The 15,512-nt window shown below is 40.2% G+C and overlaps 2 protein-coding genes and 1 non-coding gene across 3 annotated transcripts in view; all 3 read right to left on the reverse strand.

The window, feature by feature from the left end:
* The window catches only part of LOC110532667 (uncharacterized), a 65,803-nt gene that overhangs the window by 48,876 nt on the left and 1,415 nt on the right, over positions 1-15,512 (reverse strand). The gene's annotated exons all lie outside the window — the stretch shown is intronic.
* Positions 3,585-6,284, reverse strand: LOC110532671 (homeobox protein Hox-C5a). Its single transcript, XM_090185200.1, has 2 exons — positions 5,667-6,284; positions 3,585-4,625 (listed from the first exon to the last, which is right to left on the reverse strand). The coding sequence occupies exons 1-2, from the start codon at positions 6,151-6,153 to the stop codon at positions 4,408-4,410; spliced, it is 705 nt and encodes a 234-aa protein (XP_090041326.1). The 5' UTR covers positions 6,154-6,284; the 3' UTR covers positions 3,585-4,407.
* LOC110532672 (homeobox protein Hox-C6a) lies at positions 7,368-9,341 on the reverse strand. The gene is made up of 2 exons (XM_021616764.3): positions 8,803-9,341; positions 7,368-8,248 (listed from the first exon to the last, which is right to left on the reverse strand). The coding sequence occupies exons 1-2, from the start codon at positions 9,203-9,205 to the stop codon at positions 7,950-7,952; spliced, it is 702 nt and encodes a 233-aa protein (XP_021472439.1). The 5' UTR covers positions 9,206-9,341; the 3' UTR covers positions 7,368-7,949.

The raw sequence follows: 15,512 nt of genomic DNA on the forward strand, positions 1-15,512 counted from the left end.
CCTTCTTCACCATGCTGTCTGTCTGGGTGGACCATTTCAGTTTGTCCGTGAATTGTATGCCGAGGAACTTAAAACTTTCCACCTTCTCCACTACTGTCCCATCAATGTGGATAGGGCGGTGCTCCCTCTGCTGTTTCCTGAAGTCCACGATTATCTCCTTTGTTTTGTTGACATTGAGTGTGAAGTTATTTTCCTGACACCACACTCCAAGGGCCCTCACTTCCTCCCTGTAGGCCGTCTCGTTGTTGTTGGTAATCAAGCCTACCACTGTAGTGTCGTCTGCAAACTTGACGATTGAGTTGGAGGCGTGCATGGCCACGCAGTCATTGGTGAACAGAGAGGGCTGAGAACGCACCCTTGTGGGGCCCCAGTGTTGAGGATCAGTGGGGTGGAGATGTTGTTTCCTACCCTCACCATCTGGGGGCGGCCCGTCAGGAAGTCCAGGACCCAGTTTCACAGGGCGGGGTCGAGACCCAGGGTCTCGAGCTTAAGGACGAGTTTGGAGGGTACTTGATGTAATTGATGAACAGCATTCTTGATGAACAGCATTCTTACATAGGTATTCCTCTTGTCCAGATAGGTTAGGGCAGTGTACAGTGTGATTGCGATTGCATCGTCTGTGGACCTATTGGGGTGGTAAAAAAATTGGAGTGCGTCTAGGGTGTCAGGTAGGGGGGAGGTGATATGATCCTTGACTAGTCTCTCAAAGCACTTCATGATGACTTAAGTCAGTGCTACGGGGCGATAGCCATTTAGCTCAGTTTACCTTAGCTTTCTTGGGAACATGCCCTCTTGAAGCATGTGGGAATAGCAGAGTGGGATATGGATTGAATGAATATGTCCGTAAACACACCAGCCAGCTGGTCTGCGCATGCTCTGAGGATGCGGCTAGGGATGCCGTCTGGGCCGGCAGCCTTGCGAGGGTTAACACATTTAAATGTTTTACTCACGTTGGCTGCGGTGAAGGAGAGCCCGCAGGTTTTGGTAGCTGGCCCTGTCAGTGGCACTGTATTGTCCTCAAAGCGAGCAAAGAAGTTGTTAAGTTCGTCTGGGAGCAAGACATCGGTGTCCGAGATGGGGCTGGTTTTATTTTTGTAATCCGTGATTGACTGTAGACCCTGCCACATACGTCTCGTGTCTACTGGGATCCGATCCATTGTCCTGGGTGGTGGTCCAAACAGAGGAAAAGTCGGGAAAGTCGTATTCCTGGTCGTAATGTTGGTAAGTTGGCGTTGCTCTTATATCCAATAGTTCCTCCCGGCTCTATGTAATAAGACTTAATATTTCCTGGGGTAAGAGTGTAAGAAATAATAGATTCAAAAACAAAATACTGCATAGTTTCCTAAGAATGCGAAGCGAGGCGACCATCTCTGTCTGCGCCATCACGGCGAGCAATACCTCGAGACTTCTTTAATATTGGACACCCCCGCACCTCGTCTTACCAGACGTAGCTGCTCTGTCCTGACGGTGTATGGAAAATCCTGCAAGTTCTATATTAGGTGAGGTGAGATACAATGTAACAATTGAGATTTAACTTGTCACGCTGCTCTTAAACAAATGTTGGCTTCCAGAACCTTCCAGAACAATTTCTATGTTAACATTCCATTCCTCAACTACAAAAATAAACAGTATCACATCTGTGTGTTGATTATGGGATGGCAGGGGATGGATGACATTTATCCAATGGACTGCTATACCATGACAGTTATCAATTGGACTGGCCTACAAAGTTAAAGATAGTCAAACCATTGAGCAGTGAACATGATACACTCATCAGTTTCTCTGTCAACAGTGTGATTTAGCAATATCTTACCAAGACAATCCTGAAAAGTGGGTTGCTATGTTTATTCAAGCACAAGTATGAACTTGTAATTTATACACACATCCCAGCTCTGAAACCTGACTGCATTTTTGTGGGAGCATAGCTGTACATAGTAGCTTCAGTTAGTACTGTATGATAGGACATCAACACACACACACACACACACAAACTCTTATTTTGGTTATCTGACAACTGTGTAACAGTAACATGAAGCATTTGACAATGTGCAGACCATTATCTAAATTAATAAATTGTGTTCTGTTTAAAGATGTATCGTATGCCTAATGAATAAGAGGAGAGTAAATTAGAACCCAGTCAGGAAAGCTAGAACAGAACTGTCTTTCAGAAGTAACTCTATTTTACTAGTGGGTTAGGGACCATGCATGATCCATACATTAACACGTTTGTAATCTATTGGAAGACATATCTCCTCTACGGACAAACAAACAGCAAGCAGAGCCAGATATAACATTACGATTGGTTATAATAATTATAAGGAATGTGTACCACAAAAACAATTGAACAAATCCTGTTGTATCGAAAACATCAAGCCAACCGAACCACAACATCAAATACAAAAGAAACGCTATAGGTTGACGCAACATGCATGTTAGTAAAAATATGATAAACTTACGGGAGCATTTAAGGATCCATTTGTGACCGAGAGATCAGCACCACCACTACAGACGGACTAGTCCTGGCCAGGGTAATCCACACTAACTGAGACAAAGCCCTTTCTTCCTCAGGTAATAGAAGCCAGCAGCTGCGATCCAGGACAAGATTATATATGATGTGTATATATCGAAGGTTTGTCAGTTTTTCCAGGCCATAAACCCCACTTTAATGGCACCACGTGCTCCCTGTGCACCATTCACAGGCCCTGCTCGGGACAATTGGCATAAATAACATTTCAAACTTTAAAATACTAAAAGAAAGAGACACTAAAAGGGGAATGCGATAGCCCTATATAACAATGTAGCAAGGTTAGGCCCGACAGTGCCATTGAGAAATCAGTCCATGCTCTGTTGTATTTATATAGCAGTGAAACTAGGCTAAAATCTGCAAGGTGAGTGACAATATATATATTTTTCATATGGGGCAACATTTCCTAGAGGAAAAGGCATCTGATTAATCCTTTTCCCTGAAACTAGATTTTTGTTTTGTTAAGAAATCTTGTTACAATACGTGTCAATAGTTAGGCCAGCAGTGTGCCAAATACAGGTCAATGCATAGCTGTGTCTCAACTTATGGTTTTGTCTACTACACTAGCGTACAATATTGACTCACGTGATAACATTTCTACTTAAAGCTATATTAATAAACCGTTTTTTTGTTAGCTTTTAAAAAAACAACTTTTGATATAGACTGAATATAAACATATAGCATACTCTTAACATATTTCATAACCATAGCTTTACATTTGGTCCGTGAGTAAGGCCACTGAAACATCCAAGTCTGTGAGTGGCTAGGCCTATGGAGAAAGTTAGCCTATACATCTCAACCCATATGAATTTAGAAGCAGCTAGCTATGCTCTCTGGCTCTATCATGTTAAAACAGGAACCATTTTATATCTGTGGTGGAGAGGTGGAAACACAGTAATACAGTTTTATTGGGGGCTTAAACGTGTATGTGCATGCGTCTGTCTGTCAGGGATAGATAGGCCTACTGTAAATGTTATAAATAGACGTGTGGGACCTCGAATCTATTTCTTAATACTAAGTGCCTATACATGTGTAATGATACAAAACTGCGACACGAATGTGCTGGTAATACGGTATGGGAGGTTTATTCAAACGTTTTCTCAACACCTGTAAGCGTTTTGATTGAATCAGACAATTGTACAATAGGCCTTCTGTACATATGCAATTATTGTGCATCTATGGGGGTGGCAGATTATTCAATATGTACACTGTTTCGATTGGTTCAGACAACTGCGAACATATAAGACATAAGACATGGAATGGTAGGCCTATAGGTATGGGTGCTGTCCTGAAATACCATCACGAAAGTCTTACATATTTGGTTGGACATAATCCATGGTTCAAAAAGTCAACCGTCTGTTTGCTGTAAGCCCGAATACAACAAAGTCACTCAGCGCCCAAATATGAATTTTAAGACATTTAATAAAATAAAAAAATGTTCGTCGTTATAAGAGACACGAACAGTTAGGTCTCCTCGCTTTGATTGTATTACCACTCAGTATCACTCACTGGCATGTTCTTAATTATTATCTCAAGGATAAAAGAATAGGCAGAATGTTCATGTGTTTGCATTGAAACAGGAAAGAGGGAGTGGCCTTATAGTCCACAGCTCCTCCCTAAGACTTCCAAAGGTCTTTACACAATCTTTACATTTAGACAACACATTACTATATTTTTGTTCAATATTTTCCTTCCATTTTTACATCCATCAAGCAAAGAATAAAAGTCCACATGTAAAGTTACATTATTAGCATATTACGTGTTTGTAATAGTCCGTAACACAAGTGCTGATTTATGAAAACGGCCTTCACGTTTCGAATAATGGTCTCCCTCTGCATACTTCTTTTAGCAGTTCGTCTCCAGATCAGTCATCAACTCCATGTTTATATTGAGTCCTTTGATTTCAGTTTCGAATCCTTCTTCCACTTCATACGTCGATTCTGGAACCAAATTTTGATTTGTCTCTCGTTCAGACAGAGGGAATTGGCGAGGTCAATGCGCCTGCGACGGGTGAGGTAGTGGTTGAAATGGAAGTCTTTTTCCAACTCCAGAGTCTGGTAGCGGGTGTAACTGGTTCGAGAGCGTTTACCGTCAGATGATTCTGAAGTGGTATTAGAGAAAATATGCATTAGCCTACATTTTAAGAAAATTCAAGAGTTATCGAATATTATAAAATCTTAATTCATATAAAAAATAACCTGAGGTCAAGGTTAATGTCGAATGACGTGAGATGAAGATACTGCCTCTCTATTTTGAGTTGCAGCATCTAAAATGATTCAAATCGTTTACAAATGATGAAACGTTCAAGTGACTAAGCCCCAAAGAAGTGAAACTATTTCAATTAAAATTAACTGCTTGAACGAAATAATGAAATTGAAATCATGGGACAAAAGCTCTGGATGAATGAAATGAAATTGTATTCGTCCAATGCAGGTGTAAAAGGTGTAAACTAACAGTGAAATGAATGTTCTTCTAATTATATTTCATTGAATACAAAAGCTTATTTATTCTGGCGTTTGTTCATTTCAAATTAATCTTGGAAAACTGGGAAACTGGGAAATCCAGATAAATATTATAAGGAAGAACACTCGCAGAACTATAATTTTGGTCCTTAAAAGTCTTCAATGAACCACCAAATACAGTGGTAATATTTAGTGGTAACTCCAGCAGTAGGCTAATGGGCAATAGTGGATTTTGGACATGAATACCATCTTTCAATTATATCTGGAGCTTTCCAAGGTGAAAAGTTCACACGGAGGTCAGGGCACATACTTTTCCTCCGAGTTCAACTAGGCTATAGCCTATACTCATCTTAGAGTATAATAACCTGTTAGGAGCTGAAAAGCATTAATACATTAACATAAAAAAGAATACTCGTTTATCGTTTTCTAATATTTTTGTTTCTCTTACCCAATTATGCAGCCATAAATCTAACCGTTCATAGTAACAGAACAGGTTTACGAGCAATAGACGCCTTTGTCATAAAATTTATGACCGCCAGTTTTATTATTTCCTGCGTTTGGCCTATAAAACTCAAGACGAAAAACGGTGAATGGACAAAGCAGGATAGCAAGCGAGAGAGAGTGAGTGAGTGAGGGAAGTAGTAGGCTTTAAGTTGGCTATAGACTTTTTTTCAGTTTACCGTGGCTCAAGTGTAGTTTTGTCATCCAGGGAAAAATCTGCGGTTGCTGTTGACTGTCTTGGTGCTTCTTCGAATGGTTTTGACATTTCACGGGTTGCATAGTTTCGACTTTGATTGCGTTTTCTTCAGTCATAGGGTTTTCGACCACTTCCATTGGCCTTCCAGTCCCTTTGCTCAGTATCCCATCACGAAGGCAGTTTTGCACGGAGTTCCGGGAGCTCGCAGCTGAGCAAGACTGTAGTCGTGGTGGAGGTTGAGTGTCCGTATTGCCTCGCAGGCTAGTTTCCATCTCTTCTCGTTTCAGAGAGTTCGCAGTGGAATCAGAGGAGGTGAATGTTCCGTTGAAATGAAGACCTCCGTTATAGGCATAATTGGCTTGATGGAGGGAAGAGAGAGAGCCATAACTGCCAAAACTATTCATGGTGTTAAAGGGGGATGCCTCGTGCGTTTGCTCCTTAAAAATGTTGTTTGCTACGTACGAGCTCATCTTACACGAAACACACAAAAACGGTGCGCAAGGGATTCATGAAGTAAAAACGGCAATAGACTAACAATACATATTGTATCCGAGAGTAGCCTGGGCTAAATATTTTGCTGTTATATTGTTATTTATATTAGTTGTTGCTATTCATAGGAAGCTCTTTGGAAGTTCAAGGGGTATCTTTTTTTTTAATACCACGGTTTATAGGTGGTGGCATTCATATATGTTTTTTTCTTGATTCGACGTGCAATGCCCAAATATGGGGAATCTGAATAGGATCACGTGCTGATGTTGGCCAGTCATGCATTGGCTCGATATTCCCGGCTGTATATTGATGAATAGGGGGAATGTGCCCGGTAAACGTTGTGATTTGGGCTGTTGGGGACCGTGGTGGGGTCTGGGTGAGGAAAAGGGCGAGACTGTAAGACAATAGCGTCATCTGGTGTCTGGTGTAGGGCAGACCAGGGCGGTCATCTCATCTATGCCCCTCCATAGGCCCACTTCCCTTGCCCTGCTGCATTACATAGCGTACCAGCCTCTAGTGGGGGTGGGGCGGTTTGCCCCATAGAGGCACTATGAAAAGCAACAGTAACACTGATTGAGCATTACAAAACGACAAATGCTCCATAGTCGGCTATCATAATAATAATAATAATTATTATTATTATAATTATTATTATATTAAAATGCTCTGCTATTTGAGGCGCCATTATGCTATGTAGGTTTCTCTTAATTTGGTTTAAATCGGGTTGATAGTCATCCCGGAAGTGCGGAAGAAATAGGTCCCTGTGCCCAAACTGCCCATATCAACGTTTATTGAGCAGCATAAATAATCTCTAGCCATTGTTTATAGGCCGATTGCCTAAAGGTTGGACTAGCTATCAACTTTATAGTACAATATGGCTTATGTTTGAGTTTATTTTGGTATCCAAAACTTGTTTCCGTTGCTTCTTAATTTGGAAATGTGGATTGGCTATTATGACTATAGAAACAATACGGATGCTTTCTTAAACAGTAATATGTCAAGTAATATTCATACATGGAAAGAGCCATTCACTTAATACTTTGTAGGCTACCTGTAATACATGAAATACTTTGCCAGACTAAACACACAAATTGTGCAGAACAACATCACTGTCGTATCTGGATTGTAGTGGAGGTTAGTGATCGGTATTGTGATGACCCGTTGCTCAGAATTGTACAAAAGACAGGGACGGACATGTTTTGAAAACATTTTATTCAATGATACACAATTATGATCAAACATAAATTCACAAACCTAAACAACGTGATTGCTCGTGTATTATTTGTCCTCTTTATTAGGTAGTCTTGGGTAACCCAAAACGGTTTTTAGGCTAAACAGTGGTAAGTGCCACTTTATGAGAACGTCCATTTGAGCTACACAGGGTACACATAAGCGTACATAGAATATATACAGGAATATCTACAATTTAGGTAGTGTTGTTCACCCCATGAGAGCTTTCAGGATATTTGCTAGATGCAAATTGCACAACACAAAATTACGATGGGATTCATGGGAAAGTAAAGCTTCAAATACCTATATTATCAAAAACAAAATAAGTGTGCCTTCGAATTTCCTTCACATTTGGAATGCTTATGCATATTGTGTTTGTAAACCATGCCTATGAATGACCTATGTGAATTGGTTGAAGTGATCCAAACCGATACATAGATGGGGGGTGGGCAAATAGCATAATAATATCATGCATTAGAGTTTCTGGTCCTAGAATGGCTAGGTAGTTTAGTTGTAGTCTCATGATTTCGTTTTAAATGTCTTTCTTTCATTTATTTTTATTTTTTCCCTCTTCCTTCTCCACGCCGTCTCCTTCCTCCACGGAGGTCCCTGTTGATTCACTCCCTGTCACCGTAGACGTTAGAATGCTCTCTTTCTTCCATTTCATACGACGGTTCTGGAACCAAATTTTGATCTGACGTTCTGTCAAACAGAGAGCGTTTGCTATTTCGATACGTCTACGTCTGGTTAGATAGCGGTTGAAATGGAACTCTTTCTCCAGTTCCAGTGTTTGGTAACGGGAGTATATCTGGCGTCCTCTGCGTCTGTCTGATCCAAATCCAACTCCTGTGCAGTTAAAAGAAAAGAAAACAAAGTATTGGATTACACACACACACACACACACACACACACACACACACACACACACACACACACACACACACACACATAACCAATCTGTACATTTTTCTGATATCAGATGATTTAATCACCATAATCTAGATTAGACATTACAAAGGTACTGACAATGTGATGGCAGCGATTCATGTCCAAAATAGCCTATTTCTGCTCCGGGTAGTAACGCATCTGGCATGCAGTGAAATAAACAAGCGGTTCTCCAAACCATGATACGTAATATGAATGTCCAACGTCGTCTGTTTGTAAAATATACATAGTTTATGCAAATTGTTTAAATTAAATATATAAGATTCAGGTTAAACAAAACATACAATTTGGGGCAACTCTTAGAATAGTTACGCATACTCAGAAAGGAGGCCTTTCACCAGGGCGAGACGATACAATGATGTTTTATGGGGCCATAAAAACGAAGTTGCTCTGTTGCTAAGACATATCGTAAAACTGACCCATTTACTTAATTTATTTGTTGTAGTAAAACTCACCGCTGTGAGAGTTCATTCGCTGCATCCAGGGGTAAATCTGGACGTTAGCTTTCTGCTCCTGCGATCCTCCTCTGGCGTGATCCAAGCTGTACTCCTGAGCACTGTGGCTTTGTGCATTCAGCCCTCTGCTTGTTTGTCTGCAACTGGCAAGACCCCCATCCTTGTCTTGAAGAAACACATTAGATCCATACTCATAGGATGCCCGGCTCGGCCCAAAAACAACATTGTCTTGGGGAGAATAGAAAGGATTTGAGTATATTCGATTCTGGTTCACAGCAGCCCCATACGAGGAAAAATGTCTCACTGTGTCATAAGTTGTGGAATTTAAGGACACGTTTGGCAAAACATCTTGACCACCGGATAAATGGCAGGAGAGCGACGAGTTTGCGAAATACGAATTCATACCTTGCCTGTAACCCTCTCCTTTAACTCTCCCCACTTTATCGGTCTTTTTTTCTCTTCACTTCCCTCTCTCAGTAGCCCCCCCTTCCCGTCTCTCTTTATACTCTGTCTATCTCACACACCTTTGCAAAACCTTCCTTTTATACGTTATCTGCTTCTGTAGAATGGACGGTTCCTTGAGATTTCAATATTATTAATTTCCAGTAAGACGCACTAACCCGAGTGTTTTAGCTGAGGCTCCGAGAGGGAAAATATGACAATGTCAGCTGACCCTTCTCCACCAATTGAGAGCAAGGAGTTAAAAGGAAACAGTAGCTTTTAGATAACCAGCTTTAGCTCTAACAACACAGTCAGAAAACACATGCATGAAGTTAGTGGGTCTTGCTACTCAGCAAGAAAACAAGACAATATAAACATATAAGTGACGTGTATCTGTCAGCAATATCAAACTCCTGCCTGTCCAACACCAGAATACAGTTTATGTCATTTTATAAATGGGACAACTCAATTGATATCTTTACATCTGTTTAGCCTGCTTATGGGGAATAGTGGAATATTGTGTGTGTGTGTGTGTGTGTGTGTGTGTGTGTGTGTGTGTGTGTGTGTGTGTGTGTGTGTGTGTGTGTGTGAGAGAGAGAGCCCTTGAATTGAATTGAATTGAGAGAGAAGGTAGTTTGCAAGCACATATTTTGCATATTGTAAATGCCACTAACAAGTACAATGTACAAATATATTTGTATAATGTAATTGTTTGACTTGAGCACTGTACACCATTTCAGGGTGAGTTGTACATTTAGACGTTTATGTATCGGTAGCACTCTCATAAAACTCGCGTGCTTTGTTGGTTCTTGTGTTTTTGCTGAAGCAAGAATTTCTTACATTCTTTCCATGATTTAGATCGTGTATGTAATGCAATACATGACGTAGGTAAGTATCGTGCCTCGGCTCTGAACTGGTCATTCCGATTGTTAGGGGGAAGGTCGGGGATGCTAAGAATGCGTTTAGGGTCTCCTCTGTGATGGGCAATAAAACCAACTGACGTTGCCCAGCTCACCAATAAATAACTCTATGTATAAATCTCGAGCCTCTGAAACGAATGTGTTATAATCACAAAGAAAAATACTAGAATATTTTTTGTTTAAAGTTACTACGCTATTAACTGTTTCCACCTTCTATCCTGATAATCCAACAATCAACCGTGAGTACAGCATTGATCAGGCTATGTCAGAGGATGTATACACAGAGCACTTTTACGGATACAATCACATCTTAGAAATTTAGAGCTAGGTATTTATTCACCTAACCACAATGCTCTCGCACCAAATACTGTAATATCAGTCCCAAATTGCATATTATAAACCGGGTGGTTAGACCCCTGAATGCTGATTGGCTGAAAGCTATGGTATATCTGACCATATACCACGGGAATGATAAAAACATTTTTTTTACTGTTCTAATTATGTTGGTAATAAGTTTATAATAGCAATAAGGCACCTGGGGAGTTTGTGGTATATGGCCAACATACCACAGCTAAGGGCTGTATTCAGGCACTCCGCGTTGCGTCGTGTTTAAGTATAGCCCTTGGCCGTGGTATATTGTCCACATACCACATCCCTCATACGTTATTGCTTAAATATATGTTATGTGTGTTGCCTTCACACAAATATTACATAAATGAACGGTATTTATATGATTTTAGTATCGGTGACATGATGTAGGCTATATCTTAAACAAGGATGTATATTTTGAAATAGCCCAGTACTTTAGCTCTACACCATATGTATGTAAATTGTAAAGTATTAGGTTTGTAATGTTCTTTTCGTTATGTGTCGGACCTCAGCACTACTAGATGTTGCCATTGGCGTCGGCTAATGGGGGTCCTAATAAATCAAATAAAATCAAAAATAGACTTATAATTGTGTTATATGTAGGCCTATGACATGAGCTCGTGCATAACTGAGGGAATTGAGTCATTAATGTATCATTAACAAGAGTCATTAATCATTGAATGAATACCCGGATAAAATGAGGTACAAACTCGACACAACTGTTATGATCTTGCAGATAGGATACCAATATTCCACATTGAAGTATTTTGTTCTCCGTGTGTGGCAAAGTTCATTCAACAATAGACTACTGCAAAGCCTTTTCCATCTGCAGCTTCAACACAGAGCTGCACGTAAATCAATTCAGAATGATTCATTTGATTGTTCAAACAACCTTCAAGCTATTTGATAACAAAACGTTGATTAGAGAACGAGCTAAACATTGACGATATTTCCAAATTGTTTTCAATAATCAATAGTAATAATATATAGTATTGACAATACATTGAGATTTCACAGTATTGAAACTACAAATGTATACAAATGTATTTGACAAGGGGATATCTATACAAACTACGACAAAACGAATCTTTAACTTGCAGATGTAGGTCTATGCTCCTGTTCTGGCCTAAACAGGCCATAAAAGCGAGGACAGAACAAAAGACGAGGAAGTGTGTGGTGCAATAAATGTTTCCCACTGGATTAGTGGCCATATGTGACATCCGCAGACTGGCAAACAGGGAGAAAAAAAATAGGAAAACCAAGAAGGAATATTTAATCTCAAAAACCTCTAATTGTAAACAGTATTACATGTGTGTTATTGTGTTAACTACTTGAGGAAATTAAAGGCAGTTGAAAGTGCGTCATAACTCCGAAATGAGACCTATATGCCTATATCCTTTCCATGAAATGTTCTATTAAAGTGGCTTTCGTTATACTCACAATTTTGCATTTCACTAGCCTACATAAATAGTGTCCCCATTCTGTGAATATAATTAGGATTCTCCTCCTACACTCAACTAAGCCAAAATGGTCGCAGACTGTATAGGACTACTTCTTGGGCTACATAAGTCTGGGTGTCTAGCAAATGATGAGAGCCATATAGCCGAGCGCGCGACCGAAATCAGCAATACTCACAATGTATCAACATCACGTACTTCAATGTGTTGTCAACTGTGACTGAGGAGATGACTGAGTGTGAACCTCAATGATATGACTGCACTCACTACATCGGTATTTCACTTTTTATACCCTTTATAGGCTCTATACATTTTACCCCTATATGACCGAAGTATTTTACATAATTGTTTATAAACCAACTATGATGATTTTTGTTTTTATACCCTGGAGTTTGTGGTAGTTCCATTGCATAATTCACAAGAGCTGTTGGTATGCGGTATAGTGATGTGAGCTGGGAGAATGAGCTGTATGCCTATGCCTAAGTGGTTTATGGCAGCCCACAAATTACGTGCTTTTGAAGCAGAGAGGAAAGAGCCCGTTTGGCCTGTATTTCTTTGAAGAGGAACATCTGCACTGTTGCACTTTATAGGCTACATGCGTGTAGCTTACTACCTACCCTATTATCTACTAGGCCTACTACTGCTGCCGATAATAATACTAATAATTTACTCAAAACGATATCATTATTTTAATGATAATTCTTAGTAGTAGTAGTAAATGAGGAAACAAGCCAGAACAGTCCAATTGTGCCAAATAATGGTGTCACACACTTGTAGTTGTAATCAGGAGGAGCAACCCGGGGTGTCAAAAACAATTCAAAATTTGACTTTGGAGCAACTTCGAAATTTGACATACGTGCAATAACGTATATTTCTGCAGTGAGACTGAGAGCTTGTTGGTTGTAATAGCCTACTGTTGCAACATTTGATCTTAAGCTGTAACAACATAATAAAACAGAAAATATCAAAATTATGTTGAGTTATAGACAAGGCTACATACAGTACAGTGTTCAGTTTTCCATGTTCAACAATTTGAAGCACAAAGGAACATGTGTTGATCATGTGGGCCTGAAGCAATGCTTTTGTATCCGCTTTCTCTTACTGTAACATGAGGAGTTAATACTCAATGCTAGCTCTGAACAAACTTTGACGAGATAATGTTAACATATTGCGGAGATTGGGTATAAAGAGTATGTCTACTCGCTTCCCACTGGGCACAGAAGTCAGTTCAACGTCTAGTTTTGATTTACATTTGGTTGAGTTGTTAACTAACGTAAATTCAACAACAAAAAAAATCACAATTTCATTGGATTTAGGTTAAAAGTTGGATGACAAAAAATACGAAATACCCTTACCAAATCCAATTCGTTTCCCACGTTGATGCAACGTCATCACAGATTTTTTGGGGGGGGGTTGAAATGACGTGGAAACAACATTGATTTAACCAGTTTTAGCCCAGTGGGATAGGCTTTATGCCTGTCATGCACAAGGCTAATGAGAGATGAGGCTGTTTAAGGTGACTAAAACACATCGTAAATCATGTTAATTAGCAAATATCTTCTATTTTGATTGCTGATTCAATAACAATGTGTAATAGACATTAAAACATTTGACTGTACAGCGCGTGGCCCTATTATAAGTTTCAAATCCCCAATAAAAAAAACCCATAGGCGTTTGCTATATTTTCTAAATATAAAAATGTGTGATATCCATTGGGTTTTTTGATAAACCTTTAAAAAAGCAGGCAAATACAGACAAACAATAAATCACTATTTTCTGCATTAATAAAGCCAGTGTATATCTGCAAACTGACATCTGGAATATTATACACTCTTTTAATTTTTACAAGTGAGTTGGGTCAATCGTTTTTAAAAAAAAAATTTTTATTTCACCTTTATTTAACCAGGTAGGCTAGTTGAGAACAAGTTCTCATTTGCAACTGCGACCTGGCCAAGATAAAGCATAGCAGTATGAGCAGACAACACAGAGTTACACATGGAGTAAACAATTAACAAGTCAATAACACAGTAGAAAACAAAGGGGGAGTCTATATACAATGTGTGCAAAAGGCATGAGGTAGGCGAATAATTACAATTTTGCAGATTAACACTGGAGTGATAAATGATCAGATGGTCATGTACAGGTAGAGATATTGGTGTGCAAAAGAGCAGAAAAGTAAATAAATAAAAACAGTATGGGGATGAGGTAGGTGAAAATGGGTGGGCTATTTACCAATAGACTATGTACAGCTGCAGCGATCGGTTAGCTGCTCAGATAGCTGATGTTTGAAGTTGGTGAGGGAGATAAAAGTCTCCAACTTCAGCGATTTTTGCAATTCGTTCCAGTCACAGGCAGCAGAGTACTGGAACAAAAGGCGGCCAAATGAGGTGTTGGCTTTAGGGATGATCAGTGAGATACACCTGCTGGAGCGCGTGCTACGGATGGGTGTTGCCATCGTGACCAGTGAGCTGAGATAAGGCGGAGCTTTACCTAGCATGGACTTGTAGATGACCTGGAGCCAGTGGGTCTGGCGACAAATATGTAGCGAGGGCCAGCCGACTAGAGCATACAAGTCGCAGTGGTGGGTGGTATAAGGTGCTTTAGTGACAAAACGGATGGCACTGTGATAGACTGCATCCAGTTTGCTGAGTAGAGTGTTGGAAGCCATTTTGTAGATGACATCGCCGAAGTCGAGGATCGGTAGGATAGTCAGTTTTACTAGGGTAAGCTTGGCGGCGTGAGTGAAGGAGGCTTTGTTGCGGAATAGAAAGCCGACTCTTGATTTGATTTTCGATTGGAGATGTTTGATATGAGTCTGGAAGGAGAGTTTGCAGTCTAGCCAGACACCTAGGTACTTATAGATGTCCACATATTCTAGGTCGGAACCATCCAGGGTGGTGATGCTAGGCGGGCATGCGGGTGCAGGCAGCGATCGGTTGAAAAGCATGCATTTGGTTTTACTAGCGTTTAAGAGCAGTCGGAGGCCACGGAAGGAGTGTTGTATGGCATTGAAGCTTGTTTGGAGGTTAGATAGCACAGTGTCCAATGACGGGCCGAAAGTATATAGAATGGTGTCGTCTGCGTAGAGGTGGATCAGGAAATCGCCAGCAGCAAGAGCAACATCATTGATGTATACAGAGAAAAGAGTCGGCCCGAGAATTGAACCCTGTGGCACCCCCATAGAGACTGCCAGAGGACCGGACAGCATGCCCTCCGATTTGACACACTGAACTCTGTCTGCAAAGTAATTGGTGAACCAGGCAAGGCAGTCATCCGAAAAACCGAGGCTACTGAGTCTGCCGATAAGAATATGATGTAAGATCGTTGATGTAAGATTTTGAAGTGTAACGTTAGTTACAAGGGGTTGGGGAAGCGAGTTCGCATGTTAGTAATATATGGCTTCTGTGTTATGAATTTTTTATTTGAAATATATTTCTCTCACTCTGTCTCTCTCTCTCTCTCTCTCTCTCTCAAGGATAACCCACTGAAGAGCTAAGATGTATCCCCCATGACAAGCACAATA

Source organism: Oncorhynchus mykiss, chromosome 9 (assembly GCF_057628025.1).
Source record: "Oncorhynchus mykiss isolate SJ-2025 chromosome 9, ASM5762802v1, whole genome shotgun sequence".
NCBI classification, from domain to species: domain Eukaryota; kingdom Metazoa; phylum Chordata; class Actinopteri; order Salmoniformes; family Salmonidae; genus Oncorhynchus; species Oncorhynchus mykiss.